Raw genomic sequence first — 13,352 nt, 5'->3', positions numbered from 1 at the left:
ATTTATATTTTTGATATTTATTTTATATATTTAAATGCCATTTAACAAAGAAAAATCAAAAAAATGAGTTCGAGTGTCACCTCTGACACGCATGTCATAGGTTCGCCATCACTGGGTTAGGGAATGATCAGGTTGGCAGGCAGAAGTGGTTAGGGGCAATCAGGCAGGCAGACAGGCGAGTGCTTGGGAGCCAGCAGTCCTGGATTATGAGAGGGATGTCCAACTGCCGGTTTAGGCCCAATCCCCTGAGGGGTCCCAGATTGGAGAGGGTGCAGGCTGGGCTGAGGGAGCCCCCCCGCCCAGTGCATGAATTTTATGCACCAGGCCTCTAGTAGTCTATATATTTGAATCCAAGAGTCACCACTCATAAACAATGTTCAGTGAATGATTAGCACATAATCACACCATATCATGTGCAGTAATTGGTTTCATTGTCACGTGGCAAGACTTTCTGCAGCAATTTTAAAGTGTACAGCAGATGTGCCAATGTGCATTTGTTTACTTGCAGTGACTGGTGAATGCACGCATTTACTAGACCTATTCAATATAAATTTAAAATTACAGTAATACATATAGAAAACTTTTCTGTGAAATTAAACTTTTCATACATACTTAATTTTAATTACGCAAATGTGTCTATATAAGTAAAAACAGGTACACTAATTTGTTAATTTTTTAACATATGCATTCGGAAAATCTACTTAATTATATAACAGACTTTCGGCTTTAACAGACACCTCCTCAACTGAATTAGTCCATTATATTGAGGTTTTACTGTATAAACCTATGCAAAGAGCTGAAAATAAGTTATAACAATGTAGAGAGCCTACAGAAATAAAAGCCTATCCTTCTGAGAAATACCAAGATATCTTTAAAAACCTAGCAAACTCTGAGACAAAAACTAATACTTTTTTCAAAACAAGCTACCAGAACAGAGTGAGATCCCCAAACAGGTCTACTTCATAGCCTTGATATTCTAATTCCACAAGAATCATCTTTAATAAAAAACACATTTAACTGTAATTGACTCACCATTATCACACTGGCCATTGCCCTCCTCTGAACTCAAAGTGTGTTTGCCTGAGCTATGTCCGCGCCTTGCAACACAGTATGTTGGAGTAGGAGGAATCATTGTAGAGGGCCTTCCATGATTCTGTACCAAAAAGACACACACACACACACACACATACATGCAGTTCTCCCTCTTAATTCTAATGTGCTTTAGAATTAAGTGTGAGGCAATAATGATCAAGAAAACAGAAAATATTAGCCCATCCTATATAGGCAAGATTATTTGTCCACCTCTACCTGCTTCTCTAAGACAAAAACAAAAGTTCTCCTTAAAAGTGCTAAAATGAAGTCTTGTTTTCCAAGAAGGGCTGTATTTGCTATATTTATACAAAAAACTAAAATTTATCTACATGTCTTTACTTAAAAAAAGAGAAAAGTAAATAGCTTTTTGAGTAAATTTTTAAATTACTTACAGGTAAAGTTGGATAAGCAGTCTCATTCCCTTCTTCAATTTCATAAAAAGTAATGGTTTCTTCCAAACCCCTGGGCATCTGTCCATTTTCTGGGGCAAAGCTATATTGGCACTCCTTATTCACACAATGCATCTGGCGGTGACTACGTCTAAAGGAACTTAAGTGGTTCAGAGAATGAAAGGGGAAAAATGATAAAATATGGTAGTAACTTGTTTCTAATTGCTAAATAACAGTTCAAACATCTCAATGTTGACAAAAACAATTTACTCCATACATTTGTTGCTCAGCAATGAAGACAGACTTACCCATTTTCTCTGACTTTTGACACTTAAAATTTACTTACCGAGCTCTGTAGGAGAAGTTATCATAGCTCTGGCAGCACTTTTTCCCTGGGCCAGGGTAAAAACCAACTTTAGGGTCCACCATGTTAGGCCTGTTTATAAAGCGAGATGAATCCCTAAGAATAAGTGGAAAGGAAAACAGAATTCTTTATTCACTAGTGTCTGAGTGGTCAGTCTTTGTAGTTAAATAGAATTAACACATCTTTATAAAAACATCCACAAAAAAGAGCTTTGCTCCCCTTACTACTGGCATTAGGCCTAATCATTATTAATGGATATAGGGCCATATACATGACATTCATATCTTGATAGCATTCTATCTTCTAGCACAGGGGTGGGCAAACTTTTTGACTCAAGGGCCACAATGGGTTCTTAAACTGGACCGGGGGGCCGGAACAAAAGCATGGATGGAGTGTTTGTGTGAACTAATATAAATTCAAAGTAAACATCATTACATAAAAGGGTACGGTCTTTTTTTTTTTTTTAGTTTTATTCATTTCAAACGGGCTGGATCCGGCCCGTGGGCCATAGTTTGCCCACGGCTGTTCTAGCATCTCTTCAACTATTCCATATTTCCCTAAACTGTGAGAATATGAATTTTCCAATGGATTCATTTACAGGAATTTAAGTATATGCAAGTTTCATCTTCTATGCTCTCTGTAGGCAGAAATTGTAAGAAATCTAAACTCTTTAGATATTTCTAAATTCTACTGTAATTATGTCCAGGAATTATTTCCAATATCTAAACAGAGATGTACATTATCTTGAAAGTTGGTTAAACCTTACCTGGGCATCCCATATCCCCGACCTTGTCTCTGAGATGAATGTTGAGGATAAAAATGTTCATTGGGCATAAAATTGCCAGCTGTCTGTGCGTAGTGCATTGGAGGGTCATGCCCATAATGCATACTATTCTGAAGCCTGGGTGGGGGCAGGGGTTCTCCCCTGCTGTAGGCCATAGACATATACATCTCTTTCCCTCTAACTTTTCTGAACATCTTCTTGTGTTGCTTCATGTCCATCTCCGACATAACTTTCAGGCAAACAAAGAAGTAGCAAATAAGCTTCATAACCAAAGCAAAATATTCAGTGTCTCCCCACCACACCCACAAATAACTAAAACTTTCAAATGTTTTCTTAGGAACAAACAAACAAGCAAACAAAAAATACAGAGAGGGAATTTTTGTATTTTTTAAGGATGTACTAGATATTCCATTTGGAAGGGCAAAACCAATAGGTATTTCTGTATCAATGGACACCTCAGCACTATCTTTAGGATAGGCAGCTTTGATCATCAAAACATAGAGTTAATGCCTATTAATATCTCCAGCTGCTTCCGTGAAGTGTTTTCCTAATTCTCTGAAAAATCTTTTCCCTTCAAATTTTAGAATCTAAAATCTACTCTAACTTAAGTTTACACAAAGTACTTTGGAATAGTATTTCTCCACCAGGGACAATCTTGCCCCTCTTCCCACTTGGGGAACATGTGGCAAAGTCTGGAGACATTTTGGGTTGTTAAACTGGGGGAAGAGTGCTATGGCATGTAGTGGATAGAGTCCAAGGATGCTACTAAGCATCCTACAGTACACAGGACAGCTCACCATAAAGTATTATCCATCCCAAAATATCAGTAGTGACAAAGTTGAGAAACTCTACCCTAGAATAAGACTTATTTATACCTTGAAAAAATTACAATGTAGGGGGAGAGATGGAGAAAATAATAAAAACCTTCAGTATACAAACCCATTTCTGGGAAATAGCCCCCGGAAATTTTTTGGTAACCTCTTCCTTTCCGACTAGGCATAGCACTCCAAGCAGGAACAGGTGTCATTTGAGTAACTGGTTTTAAGTTAGCCAGTGGAACAATATGCCTTAAAGTTAAAGATACCAACATGAAGCCATTGCAGCAGACTTAATTCTCATTTGATACACATAACCACCCTTTCTGCTTCACCTTCCAGAGGAATGACTGTGGTAAACTAGTTTAGAAATATTTGTTGCCTCTCCTTAGAGGAGGATTATATTTTCCTACCCCACTGACTTCAGACTCAGCTACATTATGTAACTGGTGCTTTAAGAGCCAGCACATGGTTTGTCATGGTATAATTTTTTCTCTGCCTGTAATAGAGCCTTCTTGGCCAGGGTCCCCTTTGCTGTCCCACTATAAAGATGCAAAATGAGCAAGAAGTGACCTTATTGTTTTAAGCTGCTGAGATTTTTTTTTATAATTACGGCAGTATAGACTAGTTTAATGGTTCTCAAAGTAGACCAATAGCATCAATATCATCCAGAAACTTGTTAGAAGTTCAAATTTTTGGGCCCCACCACAGACTTACTAAATCAAAAACTTTGGGGATGGAGCTCATCAATCTGTGTTATACTCTCCAGACAATTCTGGAGCATGTTAAAAGTTTGAGAATGACTGGACTAGCTAACTGAGTTGCTGTGATATTGGAAAACCAGCTTTCCCATTAGTATGAACAGTTTTTAATAGCATTCTGTTGTACTTAATATTTATAGTTGGCTAGTGACTAGGATTTATAAACTTTTATACATAGGTATACAGTCATGTGTTGCTTAACAAAGGACATACATGCTGAGAAATGCATCGTTAGGCAATTCCATCATTGTATGGACATCATAGAGTGCACTTAACATAAACCTATATGGTCTAGCCTACTATACACCTAGGCTATAAGTCTATGCAGCATGTTACTATACTGAATGCTGTAGGCAATTATAACACGATGGTATTTGTATATCTAAACATAGGAAAAATAGGTTAATAATATGGTGCAAAAGTTAAAAATGATACATCTGTATAGGGCACTTATGATGAATGAAGCTTGAAGGACTGGAAGCTGCTCTGGGTGAGTGAGTGAGTGAGTGGTGAGTGAATGTGAAGGCCTAGGACAGTGGTCGGCAAACTGCGGCTCATGAGCCACATGTGGCTCTTTGGCCCCTTGAGTGTGGCTCTTTCACAAAATACCGACTTCTGTGCACCGCATGTGGTATTTTGTGGAAGAGCCACACTCAAGGGGCCAAAGAGCCACATGTGGCTCGCGAGCCGCAGTTTGCCGACCACTGGCCTAGGACATTACTGTATATCACTGTAGACTTTATAAACATTGTCTCTCAAGCCCTCTCCCTGAATTCTTCCTACAGGGTCAGAAATAGAACATCAAAGCTACCAATGCTGCTCCATGAACTCTGTGACCTGGATGAACATTAACATGAATCATTATGTGGGATGGATTAATTGGAAATATCTTAGAGAAACTGGCTGGGTAAGGTGTGGATCACCACAATAGTAACTGCAGGAGGGAATGAAAGGTGAACTGAGGATTAGTAGGAAGAAGAAACCAAGATGGAAAGATAAAGGAACATAGGGATTATCGCAGCAATGTGGTTTGGGCTATTGCATGTTGGAGCAATGGTCAGATTAAAGAAATTTGTGGTATTCATAAAAAAAAAAAAAGAGGGCGTTTAACATGGAGAGGGTATAGAACGGGGGACTCAAATAGTTTGACTTTGGAAATTTGTTACTGGTTCCATTCACACTATCTGGTACAGGGGCTCTCTCTGGCACTGCACTGATGGAAGAAATAAAACTTTTCTAAGTTTTACATATGACAACCTGAACATATTCCCAAAGTATAGAGACAGGCTGGCTTCATACTATCAAAGAAAGCTTTTATTGACGTATCAGTGGCACTTAATACCTGTTAAAGTAGCTCCTGTGGAATTGTGTCCTTGTACAGAATCTTATGTCCTCAACAAAAAATTTAAAGCAATGAACTCTGAAGACCATGGGCTACATCTGGGAGGACTGACTGCAGTGCCCTCTGAGTATGTAGTGCTGGGGGCACAGGCTGCTCTGTGCTGAAACAGCTCAGTGGCTGACTGATGGGGATGTGACCCATGCACTCACAACGGAGGTGCTGTGAGAGGGAATCTACTGCCAGGCTGCACTGACATTGCTTCCATCAGAGGAAAAAAATAATTCCTCCTGAACTATATACTAGTATGTCCTTCCATTTCTTATGGAAAATTCAACTTCATTATAATCTTAAGAAATCACTGTCATAGACTGAAATGTCATTATGCAGCACATGACTGTATTGAGGTTTCATACTTTAGCATACACTTTTACAATTCAAGATAAGTCATCTTAGACTAGCTCCAGATATGACTTTGGTTTTCTTACTAATATCCTGGTAATTCTCAATTTAATATTACAAAAAAAGGCATCAGTAGCCAAAGATTTCAGTAATTCAACACGTTATTATAGTCTTACTTTTCTGCCAATTCTTCAATGAAGACTGTTACTGAATTGTTCTCATTTCCAACTTCCTGAATATGAGCATTATAATATCTTCCATCTGATTCCAAGCGAACCTGAAAGAGGGGAAGAGACAGAATACATTTACTCTCAAGTCTACTGGCAGATCTGGCTTCTGCCAAACAAAAATACCACTTTTCCCCAAATGGAGTTCAGTATCTACTTATTAAAGCAGCTGATAATCAGCACTGCCAGTCTAGTTCAATGGAGATAGCACATGCTGAAAGAATCTTACCTTTAATCACAAGTTTGTAATTAAAATTTAACACAAACATTTAAAAAATTTTCTAGAATTTTGCAAATTAGTTTTGTTGAACTCATATTAATGACTAAAACCACAATCTTAAAAAAGTAAATTATTGATTCTTCAAAGAAGAAACTAACCTGACATTTGTCTCCCAAATAGTAATGTTTCCCAGCATACTCCATGTAATCAGCTTTTTGAAGTTCTGTTAAAAGAAAGGATCAAACTCAATTAAACTGTTTCCTTTCCTATTTTACATCATTTAATTTTCTAATGCACTTTTACCAAGGTGTCTTTACAATGTTACCACTATAAGCTAAAATTGGGGTGAGGGGTAGTCCTAAAGCAGTGGTTCTCAACCTTCCTAATGCCACAACCCTTTAATACAGTTCCTCATGTTGTGGTGACCCCCAATTTCATTGTTACAAATTGAACATAATTAAAGCATAGTGATTAATCAGAAAAACAATATGTAATTATATTTGTGTTTTCCGATGGTCTTAGGCGACCCCTGTGAAAGGGTGGTTCGACCCCCAAAGGGGTCGCAACCCACAGGTTGCTGTCCTAAAGGGTCATTCTATCACTTTTGATAGGTTATTTCTGTAGTTAGTTTAAGGAGACTTGCAAATACAGTTTTGTGCTACAAAACACAAATATACATTTCTCAAACCTGCCAGGTGGAACAATTTGGTTCTTGACCAAGTTGTTCACAGAAAAAATGTCTAACTTGTGGAACCAAACCAGTTTTGGAACTGACAACCCTTTCAAGCTGATACCTCAGCATGACAAAAAGTGTCTCTCAGGCTACAAAGGAGAGAATGCTTTTGTTGTTGGCATCAATGGATTAGCACAATTTTAAAATATAAAGAGGCCATCAAGAGAGTTAATGTTGCTGAGGTTGTGAAAGAAACAATGACCACAGGCAACTGAAGAGATGGAAAAACTGCTGTTGATTTGGATTAACAGAAAGCAGTTAGCCAGTGACAATCATTTCAGAGGCAGTGATATATGAACAAGCAAAGGCACTGCATGCTGACCTGAAAGACACCCCTGGACCCAGTGCTAAAAGGGATTAGTTTAAGGCTAGTAGGGGGTGGTTTGATAAATGTAAGAAAAGAAGTATTTCTAGATTAAACAGTGCATTAGACATGTACTGTATATAAGAAAGGTTAAAACAGGGAATCATTTGGGGATCTGGAATGGATTCATTACTAGTTCATTATTTCTAATGGGAAAAATAATTCAGTTTTTGAATAAATCACTTCTCAAACAGCCTTCCGGAATGAAATAAGTTCAAGAACCAAGGTTCCACTTTAAGTGGAAATTAGAGTTGCAATTTTAGAGTTCGTCAAACACCAATAAGATAAAATTTGAAAGTAACACATCTCAATCAAAAAAAGAAATACAAAGTTTCTTCAAAGTAACCTATTATTTTTAACAACTTATTGTGTTGCATTAGGTGATAATCTCATTCTATATTGCTAACTATACCCTGGTTCACTTGGTTCAAGGAATATGAGACATTAAAGGCTACCTCTAAGGCAGAACTTTAAGGCCTACTTTGACCAACTTAATTATCTAAGAAAGTGGGGGGAGGTAAACAATTACCTGTTTTGAGGGTTGGCAAACTACACAACTCTGTCAAAAAACTTTACTTATGGACACTGAAATTTGAATTTCACATAATATACTGTTTTCATTTTTTTCCGTCATTCAAAAATTTAAAGACCATTCTTAATTCACAGACCATACAAAAACAGATGGCAAGTCAGATTTTGTCTACAGGCCATAGTTTGCCAACACCCAACCTCATTTATTAATAAGGGGAGTTTTAACCCTTTAAATGTAAGATATGTTTATTTCTAGTTACTACAAGTTTCTGGTACTCTTAGTTATCTAAAGGCTACTCTTTGCAAAGCTGAAATACCAGATAAACATCAGACTCTAAAAGATCCCACTTCTAAAACCATTTGTTCCTCCTTTGGATTTAAATCATGTTTTGAGTAAGGCAAAAAGTAAGTACATGCCTGTTTTTCATAACAGTACATTGAAAATGTCTCTTATTAAAAACAATTTACAAAATTAATTTCCTAGATCAGTCAGGATTCAAAAGTATCCTGTTGATATTTCATTACCTTTTCTGCTGTCCAACCAAACATCAAATTCTACATTACGATAGATTTCTGGATCCAGAGCTTTGAGCACCTTATAGGGGAAGTGCACCTTGGATGGATTTTCTGGAGACTAAAACAAAAATAATTATGCTACAAACTCCCATCTTTAGCTTAAGTCTTCTATGAAGAAGAATTAAGGTTCTTTTCTTCCCTTTTTTTTTAAAGTTATGTACATATGACTTCCTTTCCTTCTTTATTAAAACAAGAAATAAATTCCACAATAAATTTTACTGTGTATTTAAAAATCAGAAGACTAAAGAAGCAATATGCAAATAATCTAAAAGGTTTTGGATGGCAGAAGGGAAATATTGTCTCAAGCAGCCAACAATTCAGGATACATCATATATAAATCAATGCAACACTGACCAGGATTAAAGACTCAGTCAGAGCTACTTAACAAGTTTTCCCTTGGTATGCACACAGGTGCAGGTGCTTCTGTACCCTAAAATCAACTGGAAAAATCTGAAAAGTTTATTTCATTTTGGTTAAAATCTGTGATAATTTCCAAAGAAATTACCTTTTCCTTCTGCTTTCCTAGAATTTCACCATATTCAATACTGTTCCCAAATTACCAGCACTTGGGGCATACAGAGAGATTGTTGTAACAGTATTTGTCCTATTTAGCTAGCCTCAAATGTAACGTTTGCTTAATTTTAAACCTATACAAATAAAATGTCCCCTGTTTCTCGAACCAGGATTATTACCTATTTTCTTTGAGTAGATAGGGATAAGCATTATATTCTTTAATGACAAAAAGAAACCTCAGTGTTATAAAATTGATTACAAACTATCCATTGAGTCTATAATACTACTTTATCTTGAAAACAACAGCTTCTGACATTTCTCAAGTGTTCAGTTTGCTTTGAAAAAAAATGTACAATTCCATAATAAAATTTCAGAGAACATTAAACACACATTTTACATTTTCAAATTGAGACTTCCACAGAGGGAAATATCAACTCCTCCCCATCCTCATATTACTAGAACGGATCATGTGATTTCAAATAGTTTAAGTTATAATGCTGCAAACCAAGATTATAAAGTCTTTGCTCTAGAAAAATCTCAAACCTTTGTTTCTTCTGTTCCTTTATTGTACCCCTCTGGTATATTTTCAACATTGCAGCAAGCACCCAATTCTTCAGTCCTAATTGAGAAGATTTAGAACAAAGAGCTTTATATAAATATAGCAGCTAAGAAAATCTTAAACCTAACGACTGACTATTCTACCACCTAGTGGTACTAAAGTAGCTCAGTTCTAAAAATGAGGCAAATATTTTTTCACTCAACATTTACATTTATGCTTCCTTTGTATAAATATGTGCTAAAATATGCTTAGCAGATTACCTCCTATATTTCACAACTCCTGTGGGGACACATTCTTAAAATGGTCCCTACAGCCCTAACTGGTTTGGCTCAGTGGATAGAGCGTCAGCCTGCGGACTGAAGGGTCCCAGGTTCGATTCTGGTCAAGGGCATGTACCTTGGTTGTGGGCACATCCCCAGTAGGGAGTGTGCAGGAAGCAGCTGATCGATGTTTCTCTTTCATCAATGTCTATCCCTCTCCCCTCCTCTCTGTAAAAAATCAATAAAATATATATATTTTTAAAAAAAGATGGTCCCTACAATCCCCATCCTCCCACTGTTCACGTGTCCTAAGTTTGCTTCTAACCAATAAAGAGTATATGGTTACATTGTGTAAGAATGTAGTGCTTGTCTTGCTAGTTTCTCTCTCTTGCTTAAGGAAACAAGCAGCCATGTTCACCAACCCCATGTGGCAAGGAGCTGAGTATTACCTTTGGCTGATGGACAGAAAACAACTGAAGTTTTCAGTCCTATGGCTACAAGGAACTGAATACTACCAAGAACCATGTGAGTGGGGAGGTGGACCTTTCCTTAGTCAAAGCTCCAAAAAAGAACTCAATCCCTGCCAACACCATAACTGCAGTCTTTTGAGATCCTAAGTAAAAGACCCAGCTAAGCTATGCCCAGAATCCTAACCCATATACATTGTGAGATACGTGTGTTGCTTTAAGCTGCCAAATTTATGGTAATATTATTACATAGCAATAGATAATAAATACACCCTGCCTTCCTAATACTATAGTTTCCTTAAGCCTAAGTCCTTTAAAAAATAAACAGTAAAGATTGAAGCAACTTTTACCTTGGTATATAGTTGCTGCCCTTTGCATTCTCAAATATCACCAAAAAATAAAATAAAATTCAGAGCATTAAATATCAAAGAAATAGAACTATAAGGCAAAAAAACAAGGTGACACCTGTCTTAAAGACAAGTTTTAAGACACTCAGCTCTTAAAACTTCCCTTAGCTTGAGGTAGAATCTTTGCTACTAACTGGTTGTGTGTGCCAAGTAACCACTCTGAACCTGAATTACCATCTAAAAAATTATGGTGCTAGTTTACAATTAGTTTTTATTTTTCTCAAAGTGTGGTCCATGGCCTATATATATCAGAATACTTCAGTGTATTTGTTAAAAAAGCAGATTCCTGGCTTTACTCTGACCTGAAATTTTGTGAGGGTAGGACAGAGAATCTGCCTTTCTAACAAGCACCCTAAGTAATTCATATATAACTGAAGTTTAAGAGTCACAGGATTAGACAGCTCTAAAGTCTTTTCCAACAATAAAAAACAACAATCTGATTCTGACTTTGACCGAACCTCCAAAGCCTGAGCATCTAACAATACAACACATATTTTTGGCAAAAATTATCTTCTCACATTAAAAAATTTATATTCCTACACATAGATACGAGAGAGAGAGAGAGAGAGAGAGAGAGAGAGAGTGTGTGTGTGTGTGTGTGTGTGTGGTCTAAGTCAGTCATAAAAGCTTTCCAGGTCTCTTCCACTTCCAAATGATGACAGAGAGAAGATGATCTTGCAGTTGATATTCCCTTTCCCTTTATTACCTATCTGGAGTTAAACTCTTGTAGGCAACATGGACATCCTCACTGCTAGTGACAGCATTGTTTCTGTTCTTCTTAGAACCACTTCGAAACAATTCAACTGCAGACTTCAATGCTTCTTCATCCACAACAAACACATCTTTATAGAGAATTTCATACAATACAGCTAAAGAAAAAAATGGCCAAAATTCCAATTATCAAAACAATGCTTTTTAAAGTAACAATGTGAAAACAGCCATAACCCAGTATACAAATTCAATAGTTACCAACAAGGTTTTTAAAAAGTTATTTATGGAAGGTTACTCAATTTAAAGACTGGCAACAAATCACACCCAAACATTTATAAAGCTTTCACATACCTTGACAAACAGCTGCACTTGACTGAAATTGTTTTGAGTACACTGAATCATAATGGCCATTACTTGAATAGCAGAGTAGAATCTAAAGAAGAAGAAAACATACAAAACCAATAAGTGAATGTTACAACATCCTACAACCATGAGATACTTGAAATTAAGTAATGAATCAGAAAACTTATAAACTAAATGAATGGTTTTTTTGTTTTAAAAAATGACTTTTAGAGGAAAAGGAAGATGGTGGTGTAGGTAAACACCTGTACTGGCTGCCTCCCACAATCACATCAAAATTACAACTAAAATACAGAACCACCATCATCCAGAACCACTGGAAAGCTGGCTGAATGGAAGGCCAACTAGAGAAGAAGGCATGGAAGCAAGAGATCCTTTGGAACTCAAGAAAACACACTGAGACTGGTAGCACACGGAGGCACAGAACAGGCTGTTCCAGAACCCAGGTGTGCCGTTTTTTTTAGTCAGGAAGAAGATTGTCTCTGTGGAGGCCACCTGGAACAGCAAGGGGTCCCAGAGCTGGGGAAAGAAGTCCCTAGGGGCAGTAAGTACTATAGGCTATAAAAACCAGTGCGGACTGGCCAAGGTTAGCCAGTTCAATCCCCGGTCAGGGCATATGCAAGAGGCAACCAGTGAATGCATAAATAAGTGGAGCAAATCAATGTGTGTGTGTGTGTGTGTGTGTGTGTGTGTGTCTTCCTTCCTCTCTCTAAAAATGCCAAGATTGAAATCACTATTAAGGATACACTGTGAGCCTCAATCACATTCTGATTAATATATCAAACAAATACTAATTTACAATTTGAAAAGATAGGAACTTTTATAAATTGAACAAGTGAATATAAACACAAGACTACAGGAGAAGAGACTTCAATTTATTCAAAATGTTATCCACTATACTGAAGAACAATATATAAATATACTATATAGGAGCAATACTGCTAAAGAGACTTCCTTAATGAATTAGGTATAAGATGGCTACAGACTGCGTTATTTCTTCTTAGCTGATTCCTTTGATTGGTAGATTTTTCAAACAATTCAAAGGCCATGCACGCTTACTACCCAGATTACCAGCTGTACCAGTTAATAATGCGGATTTTTTTCAATAGATGGAGTTACACACATGTTGATATATATGCGATTTGATATGTATGCTATTTTGTTGTATTGACAGCAAGCTTCAAAACTTCATATGTCAAATTTTCTGAAGGTGTTAACATTATAGATATTCTTACGCTTAAAAATATTGAATTTCATGCCCCAAAAAAGAGCATTTGCGGGAAGTTTTAATTCATTATTTTGAAGAAAAGTGCTGCTGAAAGTTATCGTATACTTTGGGAAGCTTATAGTGAACATGCTCCATCTCAAGATACTTGTGAACGCTGGTTTAAACGCTTTAAAAGTGATGATTTCAATGTGAAAGGCAAAGAATGTCCAGGTCAACTGAAAAAGTTTGAAGACCAACAATTACAAGCATT

The 13,352-nt window shown here is 36.9% G+C and overlaps 1 protein-coding gene across 1 annotated transcript in view; it reads right to left on the bottom strand.

Annotated features, from left to right (window-relative positions):
- The window catches only part of ALG13 (ALG13, UDP-N-acetylglucosaminyltransferase subunit), an 87,659-nt gene that overhangs the window by 45,206 nt on the left and 29,101 nt on the right, over nt 1-13,352 (bottom strand). The window contains 11 exon segments of the mRNA XM_005886343.2: nt 1,033-1,153; nt 1,485-1,641; nt 1,828-1,941; nt 2,612-2,858; nt 3,569-3,696; nt 6,123-6,223; nt 6,552-6,616; nt 8,547-8,655; nt 9,654-9,729; nt 11,510-11,672; nt 11,866-11,947. Of these exon segments, the coding sequence (XP_005886405.2) occupies nt 1,033-1,153; nt 1,485-1,641; nt 1,828-1,941; nt 2,612-2,858; nt 3,569-3,696; nt 6,123-6,223; nt 6,552-6,616; nt 8,547-8,655; nt 9,654-9,729; nt 11,510-11,672; nt 11,866-11,947 (1,363 nt within the window).

The sequence above is a fragment of the Myotis brandtii genome, unplaced genomic scaffold, assembly GCF_000412655.1.
Source record: "Myotis brandtii unplaced genomic scaffold, ASM41265v1 scaffold973, whole genome shotgun sequence".
In the NCBI taxonomy this organism is placed as follows: domain Eukaryota; kingdom Metazoa; phylum Chordata; class Mammalia; order Chiroptera; family Vespertilionidae; genus Myotis; species Myotis brandtii.
The sequence above is the reverse complement of the archived record's forward strand: the minus strand, read 5'-3'. Positions and strand labels throughout refer to the sequence as shown.